Source organism: Triticum urartu, chromosome 2A (assembly GCF_056163025.1).
Source record: "Triticum urartu cultivar PI428250 chromosome 2A, HENAU_Tu73, whole genome shotgun sequence".
Lineage (NCBI taxonomy): Eukaryota > Viridiplantae > Streptophyta > Magnoliopsida > Poales > Poaceae > Triticum > Triticum urartu.
In genome coordinates, this window is record NC_141874.1 from 746,560,122 (window position 1) to 746,588,055 (window position 27,934).

Here is a 27,934-nt window from a genome sequence, read left to right on the forward strand (position 1 = left end):
GGAGGCAGGGGATGGACATTGGTGTCAAACTCAGAGATGTTTTGGTCTTTTTTTAGTTTTGTTATATCGGTCTTTACGTGACTTGTACTTTGATCTTTATCATATGAATGATACACATATTATCATGCAAAAAAAACTTTGTAAGCAAAAGCAAAGATGAATAATTTATGGTTTTGTAGTTATTTTCAAATCTTTATTTCTTTGTCACACATCAACGAACCATATCTTTCTTCGAAAAAAAAACGAACCAGATCTTTCGAGGAAAAAATAAACGAACCGGATTAAGTTTTGAACACTCTTAAAAAAAGCACATCAACAAATCTAAGGTTTCATAAAAAGGAAAAAATTATGCGATAATTTGGCTGAAGAATATTTTGAGATTGCATACAATTTAATAGTCTATTCACGATTTAATAATTTCTTTGAGAAATGTTTTTTAGAGAGGAGGCGCTTGCCCGGCCTTAAGAATGAGGCCCTTATGAGTACACATAGTCAGCAGAGAGCAAAGTTATGCAAAGCAAAAAACAGGGCTACAAGGCACGAAGGCCCAAACAGCGACGCAGCGCCGGTCGCGGGCAAGGGGGGGGGGGACCGCTCCAGAAGCGGTCAGGGGGCAAAGGAGGTCAGCACGCCTGCCGATGCATCCCTCAATCCGCCACGCCGAAGCTCAGCACACTTGGCCTTCAATCGGTCGATGAGACGATCCATGCCGGGGCGGTCCCGCTGTCTCGTCAACCCCTTCCATAGCTGCAATAGAATGACCAATTTATACACAACATCAGCCGGATGTTTAAAGAAAATTCCCTCAATGGTAGCTTTGTTCCTCGTAGTCCAAAGAGACCAAGCAAGTGCCCCAACGCCGAGCCACGCTAGCTTACGCTCCTGGGCATTGCTAGCCATGATGAGCCCATACAGTTCAGCGAAACCACTCGGGTTCCTAGTACATCCAGTCGCCTCTCTAAGTGAGCTCCACACCATCCGCGCCACAATGCATCGGAAGATTATGTGGCCGCTAGTTTCCTCTTCTCTGCACAAGACACACATGCCATCACCCGGGTCGTGTCTTTTATGTACCTGGTCACCGCTGGGAATACGGTTCCTAGCCAGCTGCCATAAGAAGATTTTAATTTTTGCTGGCATTCTAGCTTTCCATAGTGAACGCAGGTCATAAACTGGGGGGGGGGGGGGCTTTGAAGATTTCCTTATACAGGGAGCCGGAAGAAAAGCCTCCCGATGGCTCTAGCCTCCACGTGACCTCATCGCACTCAGCAGAAAAACACACCGAGGCCAGGGCCTCCCGAAGAGCCTCCCATTCTGGGGCTTCGCGAGGCCCAATGGGTCTCCAGAAAGAAGGCCGTAGGCGCCCATTAATCCACGTATCTGCAACTCGTGCCTCCTGCTGGCCCGCAATTGCAAAGAGGTTGGGATATGTCAGATCAAGCGATCGCTCACCACACCAAACATCTTTCCAAAAAAGCGTCAAATCTCCGTTATGCACAACAAATCTCGTCCCTAGTCGCAATAGAGGTTGAACCTTGCGGATATCATTCGCAAACTGCGATCGTCTAACTCGCGGCCGGAAGGTCACCCCATCGGCCTCAAGATATTTAGTCTTGAATATAGAGAGCCAGAGACCCCCTTGTCCGGTCAAGATTTTCCACGCCCACTTTGTCATAAGGCACCAGTTCATAACTCTGGAGTTAATGATCCCTAAACCACCCACCTCTTTAGGAGAAGCAATCGCATCCCACTTAACCATATGGTACCGTTGTTTTCCATTTTCCTTAGCCCAAAAGAATCTGGACCGGATCTTGTCAAGTTTCTCATGGGTCCCATTGTGAAGTAAATAAAAACCCATGACAAACATAGGAATGTTTGTCAGGCAATCGTTGATGAGCACTAGCCGGCCACCCGAGGCTAGTAGCTTGCCTTGCCACGGTTCCACTCTTTTAGCCGCCTTTTCCACCATAGGCTCAAAATCAGCCATGGACAGAGCCCGATTCGAGATGGGCATGCCCAAGTACTTGGAGGGAATAGATTCCAACTCACAATTCATCATGTTGGCTGCTCTAAGCTGAGACTCCAAGTCACCTCCCGTGACAAAGGCCTCACTCTTATCGAAGTTTATCTTAAGTCCCGACATGGCCTCGAAGCACATGAGGAGAAACTTAAGATTAGCAATCGCCTCTTCCGAGTTCTTGATAAGGATGAGGGTATCGTCAGCATATTGAAGGTGGCAAAGCCCACCAGGTACCACGCTTTCCGCAACACCCGAGATGTGGCCAGCGGCTTTGGCGCTGTCCAGAATCGAAGCCAACGCATCCGAGACAATATTAAACAAAAGGGGAGATATCGGGTCACCCTGTCGCAGTCCCCTTCCGTTGCGGAAATACGAGCCAATCGATCCATTAATGTTGATCGCAGTTTGTCCACCCCTCACGATTTGCCGCATCCAACTCACCCATTACGGGTCAAAGTTCTTCTTGTGTAACACCTCAATGAAATCCCACCGGACCCGGTCATAAGCTTTCTCAAAATCGAGCTTAAGGATGAACACCTCTTCCTTGGAATTCTTGATTTCGTGGAGCACCTCGTGGAGCACCGCAATCCCATCCAGGATGCTCCGCCCTTTAATAAAGGCAGTTTGCAGATTATCAATAATCTTGTCTGCCACCGGAGCAACGCGTGAGGCAAAACCCTTAGCAATCAGCCTGAAGCTGACATTGATGAGTGTGAGAGGACGGAACTGCCTGATTTGGTTTGCACCCGGCACCTTCGGGATCAAAGCCAACACCCCAAAGTTTAGGCGTTTAATATCTATTCGGCCCCTGGTGAATTCATTCACAAGGTGGACGAACTGTGGTCCCACAATATTCCAGAACCTCTTATAGAAAATGACCGGGAAACCATTAGGCCCAGGCGCCGTGTTCACCCTCATCTGATTTAGGTTCTCAGTAATCTCATCAAGCGTGAAAGGTCTAGTAAGTATGGAGTTATCAGCTTCAGAGACCAATCGCTCGTTATCCCAGATCGAGTCTTGAAGGGATGCTGACCCCACCCGAGAAGAACCCAAAAGCTCCCGGTAAAACACACACACACACACACACACACACATATATATATATATATATATATGGGATTGAAGGGCGCCTTCGTCAGATATGGTACGGTCTCCATCTCGAAGAACACGTATCATACATCTCCTGCGTCGACCATTTGCCACAACATGAAAGAATTGGGTACTCGCGTCCCCCTTGAGTACCCAATTTTTCTGGCCCCTCTGCTTCCAATAGATCTCCTCGCAGGTCAATATGAATATCATCTCATCCTCAACCGCATACCTTCTCGCCCATTCATCCCGAGATAGGCCAGTCAAATCTGCCTTGGTGTCCAAGGCCGATACTTCGCTCATCAAGGCCTCTTTTCTAGCTTTCAGTTGGCTACCCACGTTCGCGCCCCAACCATGAAGATGGCGACGAGTCAAACGCACACAATGTTGCCAAACGTCCATAGCATCACATAAAGGGCCGTACCGATGCGGGGGGACGCTCCCTAGCCTCTATCCAAATCAAAGAAACCCGCTGCACAAAACCCGGTTGAAGGAGCCACTGCTTCTCAAAAAAGAAGCGCTTGGTGGCACGGTGGGGGGCTTCTCCCGAGTTGAGGATAAGAGGGCAATGATCAGAGCCCAACCTTGGCTCCGCCACAAGCGAACATCCCGCAAATTTGGTCTCCCAGTCAGTGGAAACAAAGACCCGGTCTAGCACGCATCTAATCGGGTCGGCCTGATTATTACACCAAGTAAATCGAGCCCCCACCCTAGGCAGCTCAATGAGGTCCAGGTCAGCCACCCAATCATTGAAGGTATCCACCAGCCCGTGGTCTAAGGTAACACTGTTGCTCTTGTCTATCGCACCCCGCAAGAGATTGAAATCCCCACCAATCACAATAGGCCCTGGGGAAGCCGAGATCTTAACATATAGTTCCCGAAGAAAATCAATCGAGCGATCGCGTGGTCCGCAGGGCCATACACCACAACAAGCTCCCATCTAAAATCGTTATTCCTCTGAATAACGTCCGCTGCAAGGAAGAAGGATCCATGCGTAAAAACCACCACCTCAAAACTTTCTGTTTTCACCCCAAAAACGATCCCACCAGACCGGCCCGAAGCCGGCAGCCATTCCCACCGGAAGTTGGACGCGCCACCAATGTCGTCAAGCTCATATGGTTCGAAGGAGGATCGAATGGTTTCCTGGAGGCCCACGAAGTCAAGATTTTGGTCACGGATGTATTCAATAAGTTGTCGCCATCTATCGTGTTGACCAAAACACCTAATGTTCCAAATTAGGCCATTCATTGCGAGCCCGTGGGGGATCGGGCCCCCGCCCCATCAAAGTTCTCCTCTCTGGCAGGAGCAGCCGATCGCCCTCGCCCACGGCCACGGCCACGGCCATGCCCTGAGCCACGGCCATGAAGGAAATATGCCCTAGAGGCAATAATAAAGTTATTATTTATTTCCTTATATCATGATAAATATTTATTATTCATGCTAGAATTGTATTAATCGGAAACATAATACATGTGTGAATACATAGACAAACAAGAGTGTCACTAGTATACCTCTACTTGACTAGCTCGTTAATCAAAGATGGTTATGTTTCCTAACCATGGACAAAGAGTTGTTATTTGATTAACGGGATCACATCATTAGTTGAATGATCTGATTGACATGACCCATTCCATTAGCTTAGCACCCGATCGTTTAGTATGTTGCTATTGCTCTCTTCATGACTTATACATGTTCCTATGACTATGAGATTATGCAACTCCCGTTTGCCGGAGGAACACTTTGTGTGCTACCAAACGTCACAACGTAACTGGGTGATTATAAAGGAGCTCTACAGGTGTCTCCAAAGGTACATGTTGGGTTGGCGTATTTCGAGATTAGGATTTATCACTCCGAATGTCGGAGAGGTATCCCTGGGCCCTCTCGGTAATGCACATCACTTAAGCCTTGCAAGCATTGCAACTAATGAGTTAGTTGTGAGATGATGTATTACGGAACGAGTAAAGAGACTTGCCGGTAACGAGATTGAACTAGGTATTGGATACCGACGATCGAATCTCGGGCAAGTAACATACCGATGACAAAGGGAACAACGTATGTTGTTATGCAGTCTGACCGATAAAGATCTTCGTAGAATATGTAGGAGCCAATATGGGCATCCAGGTCCCGCTATTGGTTATTGACCGGAGACGTGTCTCGGTCATGTCTACATTGTTCTCGAACCCGTAGGGTCCGCACGCTTAAGGTTTCGATGACAGTTATATTATGAGTTTATACGTTTTGATGTACCGAAGGTTTTTCGGAGTCCCGGATGTGATCACGGACATGACGAGGAGTCTTGAAATGGTCGAGACATAAAGATTGATATATTGGAAGCCTATGTTTGGATATCGGAAGTGTTCCGGGTGAAATCGGGATTTTACCGGAGTACCGGGAGGTTACCGGAACCCCCGGGAGCTATATGGGCCTTAGTGGGCTTTAGTGGAAAAGAGAAGGGGCAGCCCAAGATGGGCCACGCGCCTCTCCCCTCCCCTAGTCCGAATAGGACATGGAGAGGGGGCCGGCCCCTCTCTCTCTTTCCCCCCCTCCGCGAATCCTATTCCAACTTGGATTGGGGGGGGGGGGAATCCTACTCCCAGAGGGAGTAGGACTCCTCCTGGCGCGCCTCCCCTTGGCCGGCCGCACCCTCCCCTTGATCCTTTATATACGGAGGCAGGAGAACCCCAGAGACACACAAGTTGATCCACGTGATCTTATTCTTAGCCGTGTGCGGCGCCCCCTGCCACCATAGTACTCGATAATATTGTAGCGGTGCTTAGGCGAAGCCCTGCGACAGTAGTACATCAAGATCGTCACCACGCCGTCGTGCTGACGGAACTCTTCCCCGACACTTTGCTGGATCGGAGTCCGGGGATCGTCATCGAGCTGAACGTGTGCTAAAACTCGGAGGTGTCGTAGTTTCGGTGCTTGATCGGTTGGGCCGTGAAGACGTACGACTACATCAACCAAACGCTTCCGTTGTCGATCTACTAGGGTACGTAGATCACACTCTCCCCTCGTTGCTATGCATCACCATGATCTTGCGTGTGCGTAGGAATTTTTTTGAAATTACTACGTTCCCCAACAGTGGCATCCGAGCCTAGGTTTTATGGTTTGATGTTATATGCACGAGTAGAACACAAGTGAGTTGTGGGCGATATAAGTCATACTGCCTACCAGCATGTCATACTTTGGTTCGGCGGTATTGTTGGATGAAGCGGCCCGGACCGACATTACGCGTACGCTTACGCGAGACCGGTTCTCCCGACGTGCTTTGCACATAGGTGGTTTGCGGGTGACTGTTTCTCCAACTTTAGTTGAACTAAGTGTGGCTACGCCCGGTCCTTGCGAAGGTTAAAACGGCATCAACTTGACAAACTATCATTGTGGTTTTGATGCATAGGTAAGATTGGTTCTTGCTTAAGCCCGTAGCAGCCACGTAAAACTTGCAACAAACAAAGTAGAGGACGTCTAACTTGTTTTTGCAGGGCATGTTGTGATGTGATATGGCCAAGACATGATGCTAATTTTATTGTATGAGATGATCATGTTTTGTAACCGAGTTATCGGCAACTGGCAGGAGCCATATGGTTGTCGCTTTATTGTATGCAATGCAATCACGCTGTAATGCTTTACTTTATCACTAAGCGGTAGCGATAGTCGTGGAAGCATAAGATTGGCGAGACGACAACGATGCTACGATGGAGATCAAGGTGTCGCGCCGGTGACGATGGTGATCATAACGTTGCTTCGGAGATAGAGATCACAGGCACAAGATGATGATGGCCATATCATATCACTTATATTGATTGCATGTGATGTTTATCTTTTATGCATCTTATCTTGCTTTGATTGACGGTAGCATTATAAGATGATCTCTCACTAAATTATCAAGAAGTGTTCTCCCTGAGTATGCACCGTTGCCAAAATTCTTCGTGCTGAGACACCACGTGATGATCAGGTGTGATAGGCTCTACGTTCAAATACAACGGGTGCAAAATAGTTGCACACGCGGAATACTCAGGTTATACTTGACGAGCCAAGCATATACAGATATGGCCTCGGAACACGGAGACCGAAAGGTCGAGCGTGAGTCATATAGTAGATATGATCAACATAGTGATGTTCACCAATGAAACTACTCCATCTCACGTGATGATCGGACGTGGTTTAGTTGATTTGGATCACATGATCACTTAGAGGATTAGAGGGATGTCTATCTAAGTGGGACTTCTTAAGTAATATGATTAAATTGAACTTAAATTTACCATGAACTTAGTCCTGGTAGTATTTTGCAAATTATGTTGTAGATCAATAGCTCGCGTTGTTGCTTCCCTGTGTTTATTTTGATATGTTCCTAGAGAAAATTGTGTTGAAAGATGTTAGTAGCAATGATGCGGATTGGATCCGTGATCTGAGGTTTATCCTCATTGCTGCACAGAAAAATTATGTCCTTGATGCACCGCTAGGTGACAGACCTATTGCAGGAGCAGATGCAGACGTTATGAACGTTTTGCTAGCTCAATATGATGACTACTTGATAGTTTAGTGCACCATGCTTAATGGCTTAGAATCGGGACTTCAAAGACGTTTTGAACGTCATGGACCATATGAGATGTTCCAGGAGTTGAAGTTAATATTTCAAGCAAATACCCGAGTTGAGAGATATGAAGTCTCCAACAAGTTCTATAGCTAAAAGATGGAGGAGAATCGCTCAACTAATGAGCATGTGCTCAGATTGTCTGGGTAGTACAATCGCTTGAATCAAGTGGGAGTTAATCTTCCAGATAAGATAGTGATTGACAGAATTCTCTAGTCACCATCACCAAGTTAGTAGAACTTCGTGATGAACTATAATATGCAAGGGATAACGGAAACAACTCCCAAGCTCTTCGTGATGCTAAAATCAACGAAGGTAGAAATCAAGAAAAACATCAAGTGTTGATGGTTGACAAGACCACTAGTTTCAAGAAAAAGGCAAAGGGAAGAAGGGGAACTTCAAGAAGAACGGCAAGCAAGTTGCTGCTCAAGTGAAGAAGCCCAAGTCTGATCCTAAGCCTGAGACTAAGTGCTTCTACTACAAAAGGACTGGTCACTGGAAGCAGAACTACCCCAAGTGATTGGCGGATAAAAAGGATGGCAAAGTGAACATAAGTATATTTGATATACATGTTATTGATGTGTACTTTACTAGTGTTTATAGCAACCCCTCAGTATTTGATACTAGTTCAGTTGCTAAGATTAGTAACTTGAAACGGGAGTTGCAGAATAAACAGAGACTAGTTAAGGGTGAAGTAACGATGTGTGTTGGAATTGGTTCCAAAATTGATATGATCATCATCGCACACTCCCTATACTTTCGGGATTAGTGTTGAACCTAAATAAGTGTTATTTGGTGTTTGCATTGAGCATGAATATGATTTGATCATGTTTATTGTAATACGGTTATTCATTTAAGTAAAAGAATAAATTGTTGTTCTGTTTACATGAATAAAACCTTATATGGTTACACACCCAATGAAAATGGTTCATTGGATCTCGATCGTAGTGATACACATATTCATAATATTGAAACCAAAAGATGCAAAGTTAATAATGATAGTGCAACTTATTTGTGGCATTGCCGTTTAGGTCATATTGGTGTAAAGCGCATGAAGAAACTCCATGCTGATGGGCTTTTGGAATCACTTGATTATGAATCACTTGATGCTTGCGAACCATGCCTCATGGGCAGGATGACTAAGACTCCGTTCTCCGGAACAATAGAGCAAGCAACTAACTTATTGGAAATAATATATACTGATGTATGCGATCCGATGAGTGTTGAGGCTCGCGGCAAGTATCATTATTTTCTGACCTTCACAGATGATTTGAGCAGATATGAGTATATCTACTTGATGAAACACAAGTCTGAAACATTTGAGAAGTTCAAAGAATTTCAGAGTGAAGTGGAGAATCATCGTAACAAGAAAATAAAAGTTTCTACGATATGATCGCAGAGGTAAAATATTTGAGTTACGAGTTTGGCCTTCAGTTAAAACAATGTGAAATAGTTTCACTACTCACGCCACCTAGAACACCATAGTGTAATGGTGTGTCCGAACATCGTAACCATACTTTATTAGATATGGTGCAATCTATGATGTCTCTTACCGATTTACCACTATCGTTTTGGGGTTATGCATTAGAGACAGCTGCATTCATGTTAAATAGGGCACCATCTAAATCCGTTGAGACGACACTATATGAACTATGGTTTAGCAAGAAACCAAAGTTGTCGTTTCTTAAAAGTTTGGGGTTGTGATGCTTATGTGAAAAAGTTCCGTCCTGATAAGGTCAAACTCAAATCGGAGAAATATGTCTTCATAGGATACCCAAAGGAGACTGTTGGGTACACCTTCTATCACAGATCCAAAGGCAAGATATTCATTGCTAAGAATGGATCCTTTCTAGAGAAGGAGTTTCTCTAGAAAGAAGTGAGTGGGAGGAAAGTAGAAAACTTGATAAGGTAATTGTACCTTCTCCCTTATTGGAAAGTAGTTCATCACAGAAATCTATTCTTGTGACACCTACACCAATTAGTGAGGAAGCTAATGATGATGATCATGAAACTTCAGATCAAGTTACTACCGAATCTCGTAGGTAAACTAGAGTGAGATCCGCACTAGAGTGGTACGGTAATCCTGTTCTGGAAGTCATGTTACTAGACCATGACGAGCTTGCGAACTATGAGGAAGCGATGATGAGCCCAGATTCCGCAAAATGGTTTGAGGCCATGAAATATGAGATATGATCCATGTATGAGAACAAAGTATGGACTTTGATGGATTTGCCCGATGATCGGCAAGCCATAGAAAATAAATGGATCTTCAAGAGGAAGACGGACGCTGATAGTAGTGTTACTATCTACAAAGCTAGAATTGTCGCAAAAGGTTTTCGACAAGTTCAAGGTGTTGACTATGATGAGAGTTTCTCACTCGTATCTATGCTTAAGTCTGTTCGAATCATGTTAGCAATTGCCACATTTTATGAAATCTGGCAAATGGATAAACAAAACTGCATTCCTTAATGGATTTATTAAAGAAGAGTTGTATACGATGCAACTAGAAGGTTTTGTCGATCCTAAAGGTGCTAACAAAATATGCAAGCTCCAGCAATCCATCTATGGACTGGTGCAAGCATCTCGGAGTTGGAATATACGCTTTGATAAGTTGATCAAAACATATAGTTTTATACAGACTTGCGGTGAAGCCTGTATTTACAAGAAAGTGAGTGGGAGCAGTACAACATTTCTGAGAAGTATATGTGTATGACATATTGTTGATCGGAAATAATGTAGAATTATTCTGCAAAGCATAAAGGAGTGTTTGAAAGGATTTTCCAAAGAAAGACCTCGGTGAAGCTGCTTACATATTGAGCATCAAAGATCTATGGAGATAGATCAAGACGCTTGATAAGTTTTTTCAATGAGTACATACCTTGACAAGATTTTGAAGTAGTTCAAAATGGAACAGTCAAAGAAAGAGTTCTTGCCTGTGTTACAAGGGGTGAAATTGAGTAAGACTCAAAGCCCGACCACGGCAGAAGATAGAAAGAGAATGAAAGTCATTCCCTATGCCTTGCCCATAGGTTCTATTAAGTATGCAATGCTGTGTACCAGATCTATTGTATACCCTACACTGATTTTGGCAAGGGAGTACAAAAGTAATCTAGGAGTAGATCACTGGACAGCGGTCAAAATTATCCTTAGTGGAATAAGGATATGTTTCTCGATTATGGAGGTGACAAAAAGGTTCGCCGTAAAAGGTTACGTCGATGCAGGTTTTGACACTGATCTGGATGACTCTAAGTCTCATCTAGATACATATTGAAAGTGGGAGCAATTAGCTAGAGTAGCTCCGTGCAGAGCATTGTAGACATAGAAAATTGCAAAATACATAACGGATCTGAATGTGAAAGACCCGTTGAAAAACATGATCACACCTTAGTACTCTTTGGGTGTTAATCACATAGCGATGTGAACTAGATTACTGAATCCAGTAAACCCTTTGGGTGTTGGTTACATGGCGATGTGAACTATGGGTGTTAATCACATGGTGATCTGAACTATTGCTGTTAAATCACATGACGATGTGAACTAGATTATTGACTCTAGTGCAAGTGGGAGACTGAAGGAAATATGCCCTAGAGGCAATAATAAAGTTATTATTTATTTCCTTATATCATGATAAATGTTTATTATTCATGCTAGAATTGTATTAATCGGAAACATAATACATGTGTGAATACATAGACAAACAAGAGTGTCACTAGTATGCCTCTACTTGACTAGCTCGTTAATCAAAGATGGTTATGTTTCCTAACCATGGACAAAGATTTGTTATTTGATTAACGGGATCACATCATTAGTTGAATGATCTGATTGACATGACCCATTCCATTAGCTTAGCACCCGATCGTTTAGTATGTTGCTATTGCTTTCTCCATGACTTATACATGTTCCTATGACTATGAGATTATGCAACTCCCGTTTGCCGGAGGAACACTTTGTGTGCTACCAAACGTCACAACGTAACTGGGTGATTATAAAGGAGCTCTACAGGTGTCTCCAAAGGTACATGTTGGGTTGGCGTATTTCCAGATTAGGATTTGTCACTCCGAATGTCAGAGAGGTATCTCTGGGCCCTCTCGGTAATGCACATCACTTAAGCCTTGCAACTAATGAGTTAGTTGCGAGATGATGTATTACGGAACGAGTAAAGAGACTTGCCGGTAAAGAGATTGAACTAGGTATTGGATACCGACGATCGAATCTCGGGCAAGTAACATACCGATGACAAAGGGAACAACGTATGTTGTTATGCGGTCTGACCGATAAAGATCTTCGTAGAATATGTAGGAGCCAATATGGGCATCCAGGTCCCGCTATTGGTTATTGACCGGAGACGTGTCTTGGTCATGTCTACATTGTTCTCGAACCCGTAGGGTCCGCACGCTTAAGGTTTCGATGACAGTTATATTATGAGTTTATACGTTTTGATGTACCGAAGGTTGTTCGGAGTCCCGGATGTGACCACGGACATGACGAGGAGTCTCAAAATGGTCGAGACATAAAGATTGATATATTGGAAGCCTATGTTTGGATATCGGAAGTGTTCCGGGTGAAATCGGGATTTTACCGGAGTACCGGGAGGTTACCGGAACCCCCTGGGAGCTATATGGGCCTTAGTGGGCTTTAGTGGAAAAGAGAAGGGGAAGCCCAAGATGGGCCGCGCACCTCTCCCCTCCCTTAGTCCGAATAGGACAAGGAGAGGGGGCCGGCCCCTCTCTCTCTTTTCCCCCCTCCGCGAATCCTATTCCAACTAGGATTGGGGGGGGGGGGGAATCCTACTCCCAGAGGGAGTAGGACTCCTCCTGGCGCGCCTCCCCTTGGACGGCCGCACCCTCCCCTTGATCCTTTATATACGGAGGCAGGAGAACCCCAGAGACACACATGTTGATCCACGTGATCTTATTCTTAGCCGTGTGCGGCGCCCCCTGCCACCATAGTACTCGATAATATTATAGCGGTGCTTAGGCGAAGCCCTGCGACAATAGTACATCAAGATCGTCACCACGCCGTCGTGCTGACGGAACTCTTCCCCGACACTTTGCTGGATCGGAGTCCGGGGATCGTCATCGAGCTGAACGTGTGCTAAAACTCGGAGGTGCCGTAGTTTCGGTGCTTGATCGGTTGGGCCGTGAAGACGTACGACTACATCAACCAAACGCTTCCGTTGTCGATCTACTAGGGTACGTAGATCACACTCTCCCCTCGTTGCTATGCATCACCATGATCTTGCGTGTGTGTAGGAAATTTTTTGAAATTACTACGTTCCCCAACAGGCCACGCGAAGGTCTAGGAGCCACAGAAGCCGAATCCAGACCTGCCGACGCTGCATTCTCCCTTGCAGCATCAGCAGCGGAAGCAGCACGTAGCTCAGCTGCCACGGTCCGAGCAATGTGTTGGCGAGCCTTCGCCTCGGCAACCGAGGCCTGAACCAGCTCCTGAGCACGTATGCTATCAAGAACCTCAAGAGGGGTAGAAGATTCTGAACCGAGAATCACATGACTGTCCGTGGCCACCTTGAAAAGGTGGCGATTCGAAGCAAAAGCAAGCACCTTGAAAGAAGACATAGAGCGATTTACCGGTTTATTACCTTTCAAATCTTTGCCGGCCTTGAGGGCCATCGCCTTGGTCATCATGTCGGAGGCCTTGGACGATGCGGTGCGCATGCTGGACCTGGTGGCCCGCACCGGGGAAGGCGAGGACATCATCACATCATCCGCCACCTCCACATCATCATCAGCCGCTCGGATCTCCTCAAAGGCCGCAAGGCAGTCGTCGCTTGGCAGGAAGTTGTCAGTGAAATCCTCTCCATCGAATCGGTCTAGCAGAGCCACTGGGGAGCCACAAATCCTGCGGGCAACAGTTGCCACACCTCCCGTATTCTTGGATAGGCGCGAAGAAGGGGGAGGGGAGGAGCACGGCGTCATGGACTGCGGAGTGGAGGCCGCAGTCAGCGCAAGACCAGGGTTGGCCGACGTGATCCCTGAACCCTTCTGGCGCTCCCCATCCTCATCAGGCACCGCCAGACCAGGCATGGCTGGCATCAGTCGGAGTGGCGACAAGTTACTGCCATACTGATCCACCACCAACTCCACGGACAAAGAACCGAAGCGCGGCGAGCGCGGCAACGCTGATTGGGGGGCGGCATCGGCGCGGCAGAGGCGTCCATAGCGTGCTGCATCCCGGCTACCGCATGCTGCCGACCACCTGGAGCAGAGCCAGCCTGGCCCGAGGGGCCAGTCCCAACCGGCCGAGAGCCCCCAGCCGCGTCCCACTCCCCTGAAGTCAAGCTGCGATAAGAGTCCTCAAGATCAGCGTCATCATCATGGGGAGGCTGCGGAGGAGGCAGGGGAGTCTTGGACTGCAGAGCCGGCAGAGCATCAACCTCACGCTCAATGTGCATAACAAAGCCACCAGTTCCACGAAAGATCTCGAACGTGCCTTTGATCTTCTCCGGCTTCCTGCATAGAATCTTAGCGCGCACCGGCTCACCCACCTTGCTTAAGGATTTCTCATCCACCAGAACCGCTTTGCCAACCGCACGGAGAATTTCTTTGATGAGAGGTTCTTGTCTCAGCTTGTCCAGGATGCCAAAGACCCGAATCCAGGTTTCCTGCAGCCAAGAGGTAGCTTGCGGTCCCACGAGGTGTTCTCCCACCTCGGCCTTGTGCTCGTTGATCGGCACAGAGAAAGTTCCGCTCTTCTTGCTCATCCTTAATGCCGCTGCCGACGGATAAACGACCGAAAAACAGTTCTTGCGGACCTGATTGACCTTCCAATCCCACTCGGACTCCCACATATCGTTAAGATCAGCCCTCAGTGATTCAACCGTAGCCTCCCCTTCAGTGATAACCAAGGAAGCAGCATTAGGAGGGATCACCTCCTCCTCCTCCAGCCCTCCCTCAAGCATGTAGAAGCACATCTCTTTGATGCCAAATCCATACATCACCAACTTAGGCTTAGACTGGCGTGACGGGCACTGCTTGGAAGTGTGGCCCTCCTCTTTGCACGCAAAACACTTTGGTGGAAACTTACAGCCGACCTGGTAGTGGCCAGAACGACCACACTTGAAGCAGATGACTTCAGAGTTGTTAGGCGCCGCACCTCCTTTCTCCCCAGCCGCCGAGCGACGGCCTCCCTGCTGCAGAGACCGGTCTCCATCACGGCCACCAGGCTGCCACTCCCCAAGCTCAGTCCTCCCCCACCCCGCACAGCCGCACGCGCCTGCTCGCCATCCGAATTGCCGGCCGGCCGAGGCCGTCCAGGTGGAGGAGGAGGGAGGGGAGAGTAGGAATCCCGGCCCCGCGAAGACGACCGATGCGGCAAAGGGTGACCACGGCCCCGAGAGCCATCGCGCTGCGCCCGGAACTCACGACCAGCCGAGAGCTGGGAGCGAAGGTCGCGTTCCCGCGCCGCTCCGTCCGCCTCCAGCTCCGGGGAGTCGCGCCGCCGCTTGTTGGAGCCGTGCGCGCGCAGCCGCTTGTCCTGCTCCATCTGGATCGCCTTCTCCACCAACCGCGGAGCCGCCGCCGCCGCAATACGGGTCGTGCCCCTGCCGCACCACCGGATGTCGCGCGGCGCAGCTGGAAAACCTAGCGAGTGAGCCAAATCACCCCTAGGCACCCAGGGCAGCGCCGAAGATCAGGTGACTGAATTTAATATTAAGATCTGTCACTCTTTTATGAGATTTATCCGATTGCATCACACGATAGCTCACTATTCATTCCATTACACTCGGCCGTTCACACATACAACAGCCAACCGGCTAATCGCATGTGCAGTATTTAGTTCATTATTATTAAACACCAGTCATTAACACTTCATGATTCATCACATGCATAAGAGCATGGTTAATAGTACAACCAGCTGATGGTTATATGATATGGCCATGTCATCTATAGCCAACCTTATAGCCAACAAATACAATTATAAAATATAAAGATATTCTAATTCATTAATTCATGGCCCACCTCCCACTCTCACATAGTGCCTAGGAGCAGTGGCGGAGCTACAGAAAACTAGCTGGGCGGGTCAACATGGGTCAAGCTGAAGGAAACCCATTTCTTTTATCACAAAAGGCCCAATTTATTGTCTACTCTTCACAGTTTTGGCCATGAGCTGCGCGGGCCACGGCCCATTTAGCCTGGCTGTAGCTCCGCAGTGGTGTAGCTGACTCTTATTCTATAGCTGACACTTGCATTTATACTTACACACACAAAAATAACAACTCATGTTTTTTTAAGAAGGAATGAATTAGTAGTGGCATTTGTATTACTCTTTAAGAAGAAAGAAAACAATAAAAGAAAATAATGATAAAATTTGCAAACAGTTTACACGAAAGTTTTTTTTTTTGTAATATGCAAGAATAACAATATAATAGTGGTATTTCGAAGAAGTGGTTGCTAAGAAGTAATGAATTAGTGACATAGTAACATTGGTATCACCCTTTAAGAAGAAAGAAAACAAAAATAAAAATAAACTAGAAATAATTAAATATTCTAAAGGAGAATGAATTAGTGATATTGGTATTACCATTTAAGAAGAAAGAAAATGGGGAAAAGTATCTAAAACAAACATTGATAAATTTGCACAAAATATACATAACAAATATTCATTCTAAATATATGCAAAAATAAGCCTATTGAGTGGACCCCCCCCCCCCCCAAAAAAATCTAAGAATGAATGAACTAGTGGCATCAGTAATACCCTTAAAGTAGAATGAAAATGAAATAAATACTAAAACAATATAAAATAATGATTTTTGAAAAGTGAATGTATTAGTGGCATTGGTATTTCCTTTAAGAAGAAATGAAATTAAAAAAACTCACACACAACTTTGCACCGAAATTGCACATTTTTGTAATATGCAAAAACAATGATGTAACCATTAAATTTTGCCACATATTATATAGAATTTGTATGTATACATTTACTCTCGCCCAACATCCCAAAAATACCACAAGAGAAAAAAATTAAAAAAAACAAGTAATAAAGGAAAGAAAAAACCAAAACCAAAACACATAAGAACAGAAAACAGAAAAGGCATAGGAGAAAGAAGAAGGCTATGTTAGCTAGCTAAAGTTTTACCATAATTGTTTACAATCCAAGAAAAGCCCTAGCCAAATCAACATGTTCATTGTAAGAAAAGTTTTACCATCAGTGTTGTCTTTGCCAACCACGTAGGAGTATGTTCTGTGCCTATGAGCGTGCGGGGTGAGTTAGAAAGCCAAATTTATTTTTGTTGCTCACTTTGTAGGCCGCGGAGAGGGACCCTTCATCTGATCATGCAATACTTATGCTATGCAAAAACACACGCCATTGTCCAAACCATGACATCTAGGTCGACCGTACTTTTGTCCTTTTAATTAGTATCTGTCCCTAGGAGATTTGTGCGCTCACCGGTACGAGCCACCAGACAAATGATTGAGTATTTGAGTTGGTTCAAGTGTTGAACGCAAAGTTGGCGGTCCATTTTTGGAAGATTAATTAGTGTATGATTTGCTCGACCGACCTTGCCATTAAGGTGTAGCTAGCTAGTGCTGGGTGCTTTCCACATACTTTAGTCCTTTGCATGCGTGCTTAATTCCTAGCTAGATGCCGACTGTTGAAAAGTAACTTGATTTGTTAACCTGTACTCGTAGGATATCAAATTGCATGCGCACCATGTCACGCCAGAAGTCATCACAAGCATGGATGTGGTTGGCGTACGTTTCACTATTATTTCTATAAACTTTCGATCTAATCATCAACTATCACAAGCATGGATTTGGTTGGCGTACGTTTCACTATTATTTTGATAAACTTTCGATCCATCAACTATTAAAGCAGTACAAAGACCATCTTAAATAACAAGAATTACATCCAGGTCACACCACCTAACTTTGTTTTACAAGACTAGCTAGGACGTATGTTAATTTTTTTTTACTCCTTCCGTATCTAGACAAATCTAAGACAAGTACTCCTTTAGGGATTAGGAGTATATGGATCAGCGAGAGTACCCGTAAAAAATAAAATAGTTCTCCATTACAGTTTATAAATATGACAACACTTCTTCTACCTATATATATAGTCATGTACTCTACATTCGCCCCCCGAGAACATCAGCGTTATGAGGAATAGAAAGGACGCACATCTACAGCCGGACGCCTCAAACCAGTCCCAAATGCCCGGGCGGGCGGATCGGTCACTGACCGGTAAAAAAATAAATCAACCCACCCAGGTGCCTCAAACCGGCCTCAAATGCTCCGGCTATCCGGTGCCCCTTATATCCAGCCCATATGTAGGGCGGCCCGGGCGTGTCTGCCACGTCTGCCTAGCCCACCACCGACCCTACTCTGTCCAAACATAGGTGAGCTCAAAAAGACCAGGTTCGAACGCTGCAATTACAATCCAAGCACCCTAAGGAAACACTGCCCAAACATAGGTGAGCTCAAAAAGACCATACAAGAAATAAGCACATCAGCAGCTGCAGCAGTTCACACACCACAGCATAATTCGTGTGGCTTCATGCGATCTGCTGACCGATTGTAACCATACGATGAGCATGATCTGTTGGCACGTTTTTGTGCACAAAAACAGATGAATCCAAATTGATGGCAAATATTTCCACTTGCCACACGGCACACATGGTTGCATAAACATTTGCCGCATCATATGTAATAAGTACATTTTATTTTGTGTATCATAATATATTCCCATGTCCGTGTGTATATACTCGTCATGCAAAGCAATTTTCCTAGTACATTTAACAAAAGCGGGCAGATATTAAGAAAATCATGGCATTAAATCCAGGGAGGTGAATAAATCGAAAACATGAACAGACTAAATCAACCTTGATGACTTGAGGGACTAGTTTCAATCTCCACTATTTTATATGTGAGTAAAATCACACAATTTGATTCTTCATCATTTTGTAATAAAACTGTAGTCACTTGTCCATTGTGTCAAGGTAATGGTGATCCGGAGGGCTTGTCATCAGCTTTTGTCCCCTTGGAAAAATTGTGCTCGTTCGCATCCACAATGTTCCTTGCCATGGTAGCATGGGATGTCTCTGTTGTATCATCGCTGTCATATGTGGGCAGAGGTAACCCTGAGCTTGCTGATGACGACAACGGCCACCAGTTCCCTGTCAGGTATTGCTTAACCTGAGCCACCATGTCGCCGGTCCTTTAAAACAAAGACCGGCTTGCAAAGCCAAAGGGTTTGTCCTCGTCATTGCCGGGTTGTCGCCTTCGACACAGTTATTGTCAGCCGGATTCTGTAGACCATGGTCCTAAAATAAGATAAAACATATTGGCACAACAATTAAAATGAATCCATCGAGGTAATAATTCGGTACAAAATATAAGAGGTTCTAAGTTCAGTATAAAATATTTGTGCAGTGGTTTAATTTTCTTTGGTGGTGACCAGCCGGGACAACCCAAAGTGATTTTGGTTTTTGTTTGGAGAAGAAGTGGAAAATGTTGGAAATATTGATGTATACCGTGTTAGCTGCAGTTGGTTTTTCAGGTGCATCATCCATGTCGTCGACCACTACCCAGTTCTCCATTAAATTCAACAGATTCATGTAGTGCTCCTCCTTGACGACAAGAATCTCTTGGGGCAATACCTGCAGCACAAGTACGCGCAATCAAATCAACAAAATTAAACTAATGAGTTGAGTAGAGTCCAACAAAAAGCAACTATATAGAGTAGTAACAGAAAGAGTTCACGTACCATTGACATGCTACCATCACCCCATTTGACTTGGATGTGTCCATTATGAAGTTCAGCAACATGCCCCACCCATGAAAGGTCGGATCCAGCAGCACTCTTCTTCTTCTTGCTATGAATCAATGGTGTGGTTTCTTCACCGCTGGCTGATCCTGACGGTAGGAGGCGAATGACAATATCTCCATAGTAAGCATATAGGTAAGAAGAGTCTCTTTTCAGCGCGTATACAGTCACGGCATCGTCACACTCAACCTCACCAGCCCCGTTCAACCATGACACGCAAGCCGTCCGGTCTCCGTAGTGCAGGCTTCTGAGGACGCCCACGGGCCGTGACAATGGAGTTCCATCAGCAACATTGTCATTGTTGACACTAGTAGTAGTCTTGAAGTCATGGTCGCCGGTAGCATCAACATGAAGAACACCGACGACGTGATGTCCCGGGAATAACTCTCCATCCACTACTTGAAAGGGGGCGACAGTCGCTGAACTTATGCCTTGTTGTCGTGTGCCGTCCTGCCATAGCACGTCAAGGGAGGTACGTGTGTTGGCAACGACCATGGGACACTCCACCTCCGCCTGAGCAGTTGGTGCATCACATTCATCATCATCAGTCGCATTGTCTTTGCGAAAAAAGCAGCGGTCAGCTACCCCCCAGCTACAATCGTAAGCGGCGCAGAAGAAAGTAAGATCGTCCGGGTTTTGGTAGGCCGTGTTAGGAATTAATTAGTAGATTAATTAGCACATGCTAATTAATGAATAGTCATTAGCAAAGGGGTGTGTCCAACCCCGAACAGTCATGTCCCTTCTCTCTTTCTATTGCCAATAGGCACCTGTTCTGGAGGGATGCCTTCGAACAGACATCTCTTTTTCCCACCTCTTCCAGATGTATATATACTTAAGAATCAATGGAAACCAGGACTGATTGTCCTTTCGCTTTCAATCTCGTTTTACTCTAACACGTTATCACGCACTTTGCTATGCCAAAAACGAGAAGGCCAAGCAACTCGCTTCCAAGGCTACAGGAACGACGAGCGAGGCGACCAACTCCAGTGCCCGACGCCCGCGGTGGCTCCCGACTCCCACGACTACGCGCCGGCAGCCCGGCCTCCGCGCCGTGCTCCTGCGCTCCTCCTGTGCTGCGCGTCCCCGCGCTTCTCCCGTGGCTGCGCCGCGCCCGGCCGCGCTGCGCCCCAGGCCACGGCCTCCGCGCCCCGCGCTCGTGCGCCCGGCCGCGCTGCGCCCCTGGCCACGGCCTCCGCGCCGCGCCCCATCTGGAATCGCCCTTGTGCCAATGCGCGCCGCGGTGGATGTGGAAGACGCGCTCGCCTACGTCTCCGCACCAACCAGCGCCTCCGGCGTGATTAGACTTGGAGCAGGAATGGAGGCCGCCGACGCAAAAACCACACCGCAGCCGGAGATGTCCGCGAGCTCGTGCGGCCACGCGGAACGGCGCTTCGGGCGCGCCGTCACTGCCATCGACCGCCGCCCTGGCCGCCGCTCCGGTACGTGGGCCCATGGCCGGAGGACGCGGCCCTCCACGGCTTGGCGCGGTGCTTGTTGCGGCATCCAGCGGACACCCGCGAACTCCAGCGCGAGGCATGGCAGTGCCCGCGCATGTGGAAGGCTTCAATCTCCCTGTAGCGGCGGTGGCTTCTACGTGTAAAGCTAACCCCAAATCGATTGACTCCTTTGGGCACGGAGAGCACAATGATTGTAACCTTATCTCTTTTAAAGGTTTTTCATTTGTAGCCCTCCGGTTATGCACTAACCCTGTACAAGTGCCTGGGTATTTTCGTTGACCACCAGGTCAGGCCACCCGCTGTACTACAAATTTACATTAGAGGTTAATCTCTCCATCTCACATTTACAATATGTAATGATTATTCCATATATACTCTATGGAAGTGGGACATGTTCAATGTATTTGCTTTTTAGCAATCCCTATGACCTGTCTTATTGGTACAGTGATGTTGTTTAGCGATTGAGATTAAATTTTCTCGCACAACAGCATTGATTTGCGATTGAGAATTATTATTTTCTTGCAAAACAATCTTATTACGATTGAGATCAATTTTCTCTCGCAAATTATTAGTTCACTTTGCTGAATTATCTTGCAACTTGATACAAGATCATCTCGTTTTAATTTGAGGTCTATACAATTCAAGTTTTCACTTGAACATCAAGTTTGCAACATCATTATTATACACTACATTAGTACTAGTATTTTTCTGTTGAGTACCAAGATGTATTCCAAATCTGTTGATGTAATACATTTCCACGTTTATCACGTGTTGAGATTAATTACGTCCATTTGCAACAGAGATTTTTAATCTCTTGCAAAGATAAATTCAATACCTCTGCAGTATTGTTTCTCAGTTGAGTACGAGGTATTCTGGAATATTTCTATGATGTATCTATTTCTATGTTAACCACATGTCGAGATTAATACGTCTATTTACAATTGAGATCTTCAATTTCTTGCAAATATGGATGCAAAATTCAAGGTGTTTTCTTCAAATTGATGTATTGGAATCACAAGGTAGTGTGTATATCTATTGGTTTGATTATCACCACTACTTGTTAAAGCCTACATTTTGTAATTTGACATTATAATTACTTTACAAAGTGTTGTCCCATACATTTTACTTGACATAAGGCATTAAGAGAGAGTATCTACTGGTTTCATCAGATTATACTCCCTAGTGTTGCGAGATCTACTCCCTTTTTGGAGAGTATCTTCAAGATGTCATACTTAGCAATTTGAGATACACACTAATGGTGCAAGCCACCTTCTTGAAATCATTACAATATTAACCATGATGGTTTTTGAATTTTCCGATGGTAAATTAATTATCTCTGGTTTGCTCCTATACGTAATTGATGGCTAAGTAATTTGAGGCTCTTGCCCTCAATGGCCACAACTTACTTAAGCGGGTCATGGACATCAAGATCAGTCTTGCATCCCATGGCATAGCGTGTGCAATCCAAACCACGCCAAACAGGACGCAAAGGACCTCATGGGTAAAGGTTTGAAACTCACTTCAAACCTTCAATCTGACACCATCATGGAAGTCAGTTGTTTGCATGATGTTCTTCTAGAACCGAGCAATAAAATGACTATCCAGCTGTCACGGAACCCTATGAGCACGGAGAACATGACGGTTGAATATGCATTGACCGACATGTTTGGAGACTACCTTTAGTCCCTCAATCTCCTTAGTGATCTATTTATTTATGTCCATTTCTGATGTTCTAGTATGAACATGATTATTGTTGTCATCATATATTGTATATCACAATATATTGTATCAGCATTTTGGTACAAATTCATTTGTATGTATTCTATATATCTGACAGTGATTTTCTTGAGAATGTTCATGTCTATATATAGATTTCAACGGGGGTCAATCTGATGAAAGATGATTTGTGCCATGTGGACATATGCACCACAAACTCTATACTCAAAGAAGTGAAATGTTTCCACTCTCATTGAGAGAAAGGAGATATTTTTAAAATCGCTAGACGCGATGAGGTATTTGTTGGCTCAACTCGAGTCATATTTATTGTCCCTGTGGGTACTCGAGTAACGTCAGGATGCTTTATTGCTTCCGGGTTTAGCTCGTACCCTACTAAACTATAGAGGTTTCCGTCAGAATAGTTTCCATAGCGAAATTTATGATGACAACAAAGAGGAATATCTTCTCTTTACCATATGCAACGAATATGGCAAACACATTATCTATGTATCATCATGACTCCACTACACATACTACAAAACCCGTAGCAGATGTTGCGTACAAGATAGTTTTTCAGAATGTCTTTTGCATGACAAACTTGGCATACTCGCCTTGGTCATTGGGACACCGGGTTGAAACAGAAACTATCAGCAATTCCATTGTTTTATGACTATTATGATGCTAAATTCTAGCAATATTTGGATTTTATGTGCACTATATGTGATGTAGGGAAGCTAATTTTAAGGCTCGCGCACCTTAAAGTCTACGCTGAACCACTCAAACTCCTTGAACACATTAAGTCGAGGTAAGTGGCTCTTCCTAACCATTGACTAGACTATTAAGGTATTCCATGGTTCTAAAAGACACATCTATACGATGGTCTCAAGTGTGCTTTATCCACATGAAACCATTGGCTCATTATCCTGAACATCAATTACAATCAAAATTGAATGGACAAGTTGTAGAATTCTCCTTGCGTGCCTTCACTATGGCTCTAGGATTGAAGTTTAGCACTTTGTCCTATACGTCTAGACTCAAACTGGTTTAGTAGAATCCTTTATCCAAAGAACTAAGCTCATTCCATGACCTTAACCTCATAATTGCAACTTACCAACTTTACGTTGGAGTCATGCAGTTTTACACGCTCATGACCAAACTGCATAATGTTATTCCCCTCTATCTTTGATACGTGGAAATCTACCAAGTATTTCCCATCTGCGGTAATTCGGTTGCATACCGATATCACCACCCCGACATACATCATTGGCCCCTCGACATATATTTGGGATCTATGTGAGGAATAACTGTATAACCGTCAATACCTCAAGCCTCTCACATGGGTAGTTATTCAAGGTCAATATGTTGATTCAATGAGGAACATTTCCAGGCATTAGGGGGAGATTTCAAGTACCATACAGAATGCCAGGAAATTAGTGGAATGCTCAACACATTTCTGCCTCAAGTCCACGTACTCAAAGATCTGAACCATGCGTTCAGAAGATTTGCAACACATTGCAAATAACCTGCCAGATTCATTTACTGAAAAATAAAGGTGTCACATAATCCTACAATCCTGCAAAAATATGCCCAAAAGAGTGGAGGTACCAACAAAACCACTCAACTCCCTGTTCACAGCAACAGGGGGAGAAGTATGGCAATAGTACATTAGGATTCGGCTTCTCGCAAGTAAGGATATCGAGGCCTCTGAATCAGTAAATGCAAGTCAACTTCACGTTGGCAGACACCTAATGGGTAGTATACACCCAGTGGACAGGCAACCTCCACCAACCCAGGTCATAGTGCACACAATGACCGGGACATCGGGATACCCGACTCAACCGCATTGGAAATCGCGAACAGTCACCATGGGTAACGATATTTCCATCAACTCTATGTTGATATATAGATTCTGGAGGAACATATAACCGAAAGTCTACAATTGTCGACATACATTTCTCAACTAGATTGAAAAACCTTTCACATGATTCAGTTCCAAAGACCATGGCCATGGCAAAGTGTGAACAACACTCGGATTGAACTCGAGCAAAGGGTATAATCTAGGTAGAAATAATCTTGCTCAATAAAGGGAAAGGTATTCACATAAGCAATACCTACACCAGTTTTCTTCTAAAAACAGAATTGAGAACAACGAGGTGGTGAAACATAGAGCAAGTATTGTAGCACAAGGGTTCACGCAGATACCCAATTCTTCTCCAGAGGTGAAATCTCATTCCGATAACTTATATCATTGGCAGTACAAAATCATCTATCTATGCAGTTGATAGATGTAGTGATAGCTTATCCATGTTGATCACTAGATTTAGACATAGATGGTTCCCAATGGAATCTCACATCTGAATCGAAATGCAAAACGCAACATACACTGTGTAAAAAACCAATAAGTGACCATATGACTTATTGTTGTCGGTACATTTTGGTACAACCGACATAGTGAGTTTATTATACACAAGGATTACTCCTACAATGATGATTACCCATGCATGTTTGTCATACACAGGGATTATTCCTGCAATGACAAAGCACATGATCATATTAATGGCGGGTTTTGAGATGAAGGATTGGGTAAAACCTCGAGCACCTTCACTCATACATTATGGTACACTATGTTGTCTATATCCAAAATATATGGAGAAACTCATTGTGGACAAATCTTATACATCCATAACTCACATGGTTTCATTCTCTAGAAGTAGAGGAAGATCCATTAAAACCATGAGTTGATGGGAATGAGATATTGGGACACAAAGTTCCATATCCTTGTGCCATTGGACCCACCAAACACAATTGGTTGGGAGTCAAGAATATCTTTCGATATCTCCAAGGCATCAAACATTTTGTCCGAGTCTTTCAGTTTCAGAGAAATTTGGACACCAATATCATTGGATCCATTGATCAGATCCCTACCATGCTAGATAATAGACAAGCTTTGTGTTCCAGCTAGGTGTGGTAGCCATCCCATGAAGGTCTTCGAAACAGACCTCGTGGCTACATCCACCAACCATTATCTCAAAGATAATGTTGCTTGTGTTGTTTGGATGCAAACATGTTACATAGTAAGCAATATCACTATATAGCTCATCTTGCAAATCAAATCACGTGACAATCTCACTGATTTGTCTATGAAGTCTCTACCAACTTGAACATTTCAGAAAGATGTTCATGGAATTGGTATTCGACGACTTCAGGATTTGCAAGTATCAGGGGGAGTATCTTCCTAAATTTACTCCTGTTCAAAGCATCATATTATACTCTTTTTCCCTTTATGAGTTTACTTTTACAGGTTCTCATCAAGGTTTTTAATGAGGTAATATCAACATGAGATCATATGTCATACTTTCTGTTTTCTCCACTAGAGTTTTTAGGAAAGTATACACGACATATTTATTGTCCTCTAAACTCTATGGATTTTCTCATATCGAGTTAAAAGAGACAATTATAATGATATGTCATATCATTTTCTCCTTATATTTTTTCCACTGGGTTTTAAAGGAGTTTTCAATGATATATTAGATCGCACTTTTTTTCCTTTATGAGCTTTCCCTCAAAGTTTCTCATAAAAGGTTTAAACGAGGCCACATATGCAATACTTTCTATTTTTCCCCACTGGGGTTTTTAAAGGAAAGTAAACAAAGCATATTTATTGTTCTCCAAACTCACCAATGAGTTTTCTCCTTTCTCAAAGGTTTTCTCATATGAGTTATCAAGGAGACAATAATTATTATATGTTGCACTTTTTCTTCTTATTATTTTTCCCATTGGGTTTAAAGGAGTTTTAGCAACATATCTGCTCTATTCTCCTCATATTTTTCCCACAGGGTTTTTCGGGGAGATTCTCAAGATTATAAGGAAGATTTCTCAAGATGGAAGATCTATGTACAAGAAGTTTTCAATGATGAAACATTCAAGGAGCGGTGTTGTACAAGGGGGAGTGTTAGGAATTAATTAGTAGATTAATTAGCACATGCTAATTAATGAATAGTCATTAGCAAAGGGGTGTGTCCAACCCCGAACAGTCATGTCCCTTCTCTCTTTCTATTGCCAATAGGCACCTGTTCTGGAGGGATGCCTTCGAACAGACATCTCTTTTTCCCACTCTTCCAGATGTATATATACTTGAGAATCAATGGAAACCAGGACTGATTGTCCTTTCGCTTTCAATCTCGTTTTACTCTAACAGGCCGAAGGGGCCGATGCCTTGACGAGCTCCTTGTCCGTGCCATGGTGCATGGATGCTATCCAGTAGACAAGGACGCCGGACGTCTCCAAGTTGCTGACGGTGCCCATCTGACGGTCAGGGTTCCAGGAGCCGTTGAGCCAGCGTGCTGCCTTGAAGAGGGAACACGGGTCTGGTGCACGGACGCGCTGCCCAGGGTTGAAAAGAGTGTTCATTTGACCGCAATACATTCGTTGTGTTTTGTTGCCGCCAGCTGAGGTGTCATGCACTAGTTGTAGCTTCTTGGACTCTGCGTTGGTGACCCTGCAGACCGCCCCGTCATCAAACAGCACATCCACGTCGATGGACACCTCGACAACCCGGCAAAGCCACGGCCCGGACACGACAAAGTCGCCGAGGTTGAAGCGCCTTACGCGCCGGAGGGTAGACGGGGGCACGCCCATGATGACATGTGTTCCGGCGGCATGCTTGGCCAGGTCGAGCACGGTGGTGACGCTGGTGACGACGCCGAGCCGGCCGTCATCGTCGGACGCCGAGCCGACCACCTGTCCGGGGCGCAGGTGGCTCCTGTCAACCACCGTGAGGTCGCCGGAGTTCTTGTATACGACAGTGTTGTCGGCAGTGGCGGATCCAGGACCCAGGCCGGGGGGCCTGGGCCTGGGGCGTGAAGAGTAAGCACCTCGTTCAATGTCCACTGTAGACATACTATAGACTTACTGTACATGCACTTAACAGCCTGGGGCCCGGGGCTTGGATAAAACCTGGCTCCGCCCCTGGTTGTCGGCGAGGAGGACCATGAACACGTCGACGGGGATGTCGTGGTCCGCCTTGGCGTCCGCAATGACGAGGCCATGGCGGCGGAGCGTGTGCCCGAAGCTCACGAGATCTAGCAAGTCAACATGGTGGGATGCGGCGGCGGCCATCTTTCTTCCGGCGAGACTGCTTGTTCGATTGATTGCCAGAGGAGGCTCGTATAAGATGCTCACGGTCGGTGGTGTTGCAAGCTAGTACTAATATACTAAGTGTACTAGTTAAATGCCCGTGCGTTGCTACGGGCAAATAATGGTAAATAAATT

The 27,934-nt window shown here is 45.2% G+C and overlaps 1 protein-coding gene across 1 annotated transcript; it reads right to left on the bottom strand.

Moving 5' to 3' along the window:
• Positions 1 to 13,758: 13,758 nt before the first annotated feature.
• Positions 13,759 to 27,781, bottom strand: LOC125538543 (uncharacterized). Its single transcript, XM_087542457.1, has 7 exons — positions 27,645 to 27,781; positions 26,866 to 27,479; positions 19,431 to 20,137; positions 19,198 to 19,323; positions 18,897 to 18,987; positions 14,820 to 15,307; positions 13,759 to 14,757 (listed from the first exon to the last, which is right to left on the bottom strand). The coding sequence occupies exons 1-7, from the start codon at positions 27,779 to 27,781 to the stop codon at positions 13,759 to 13,761; spliced, it is 3,162 nt and encodes a 1,053-aa protein (XP_087398583.1).
• Positions 27,782 to 27,934: the final 153 nt, after the last annotated feature.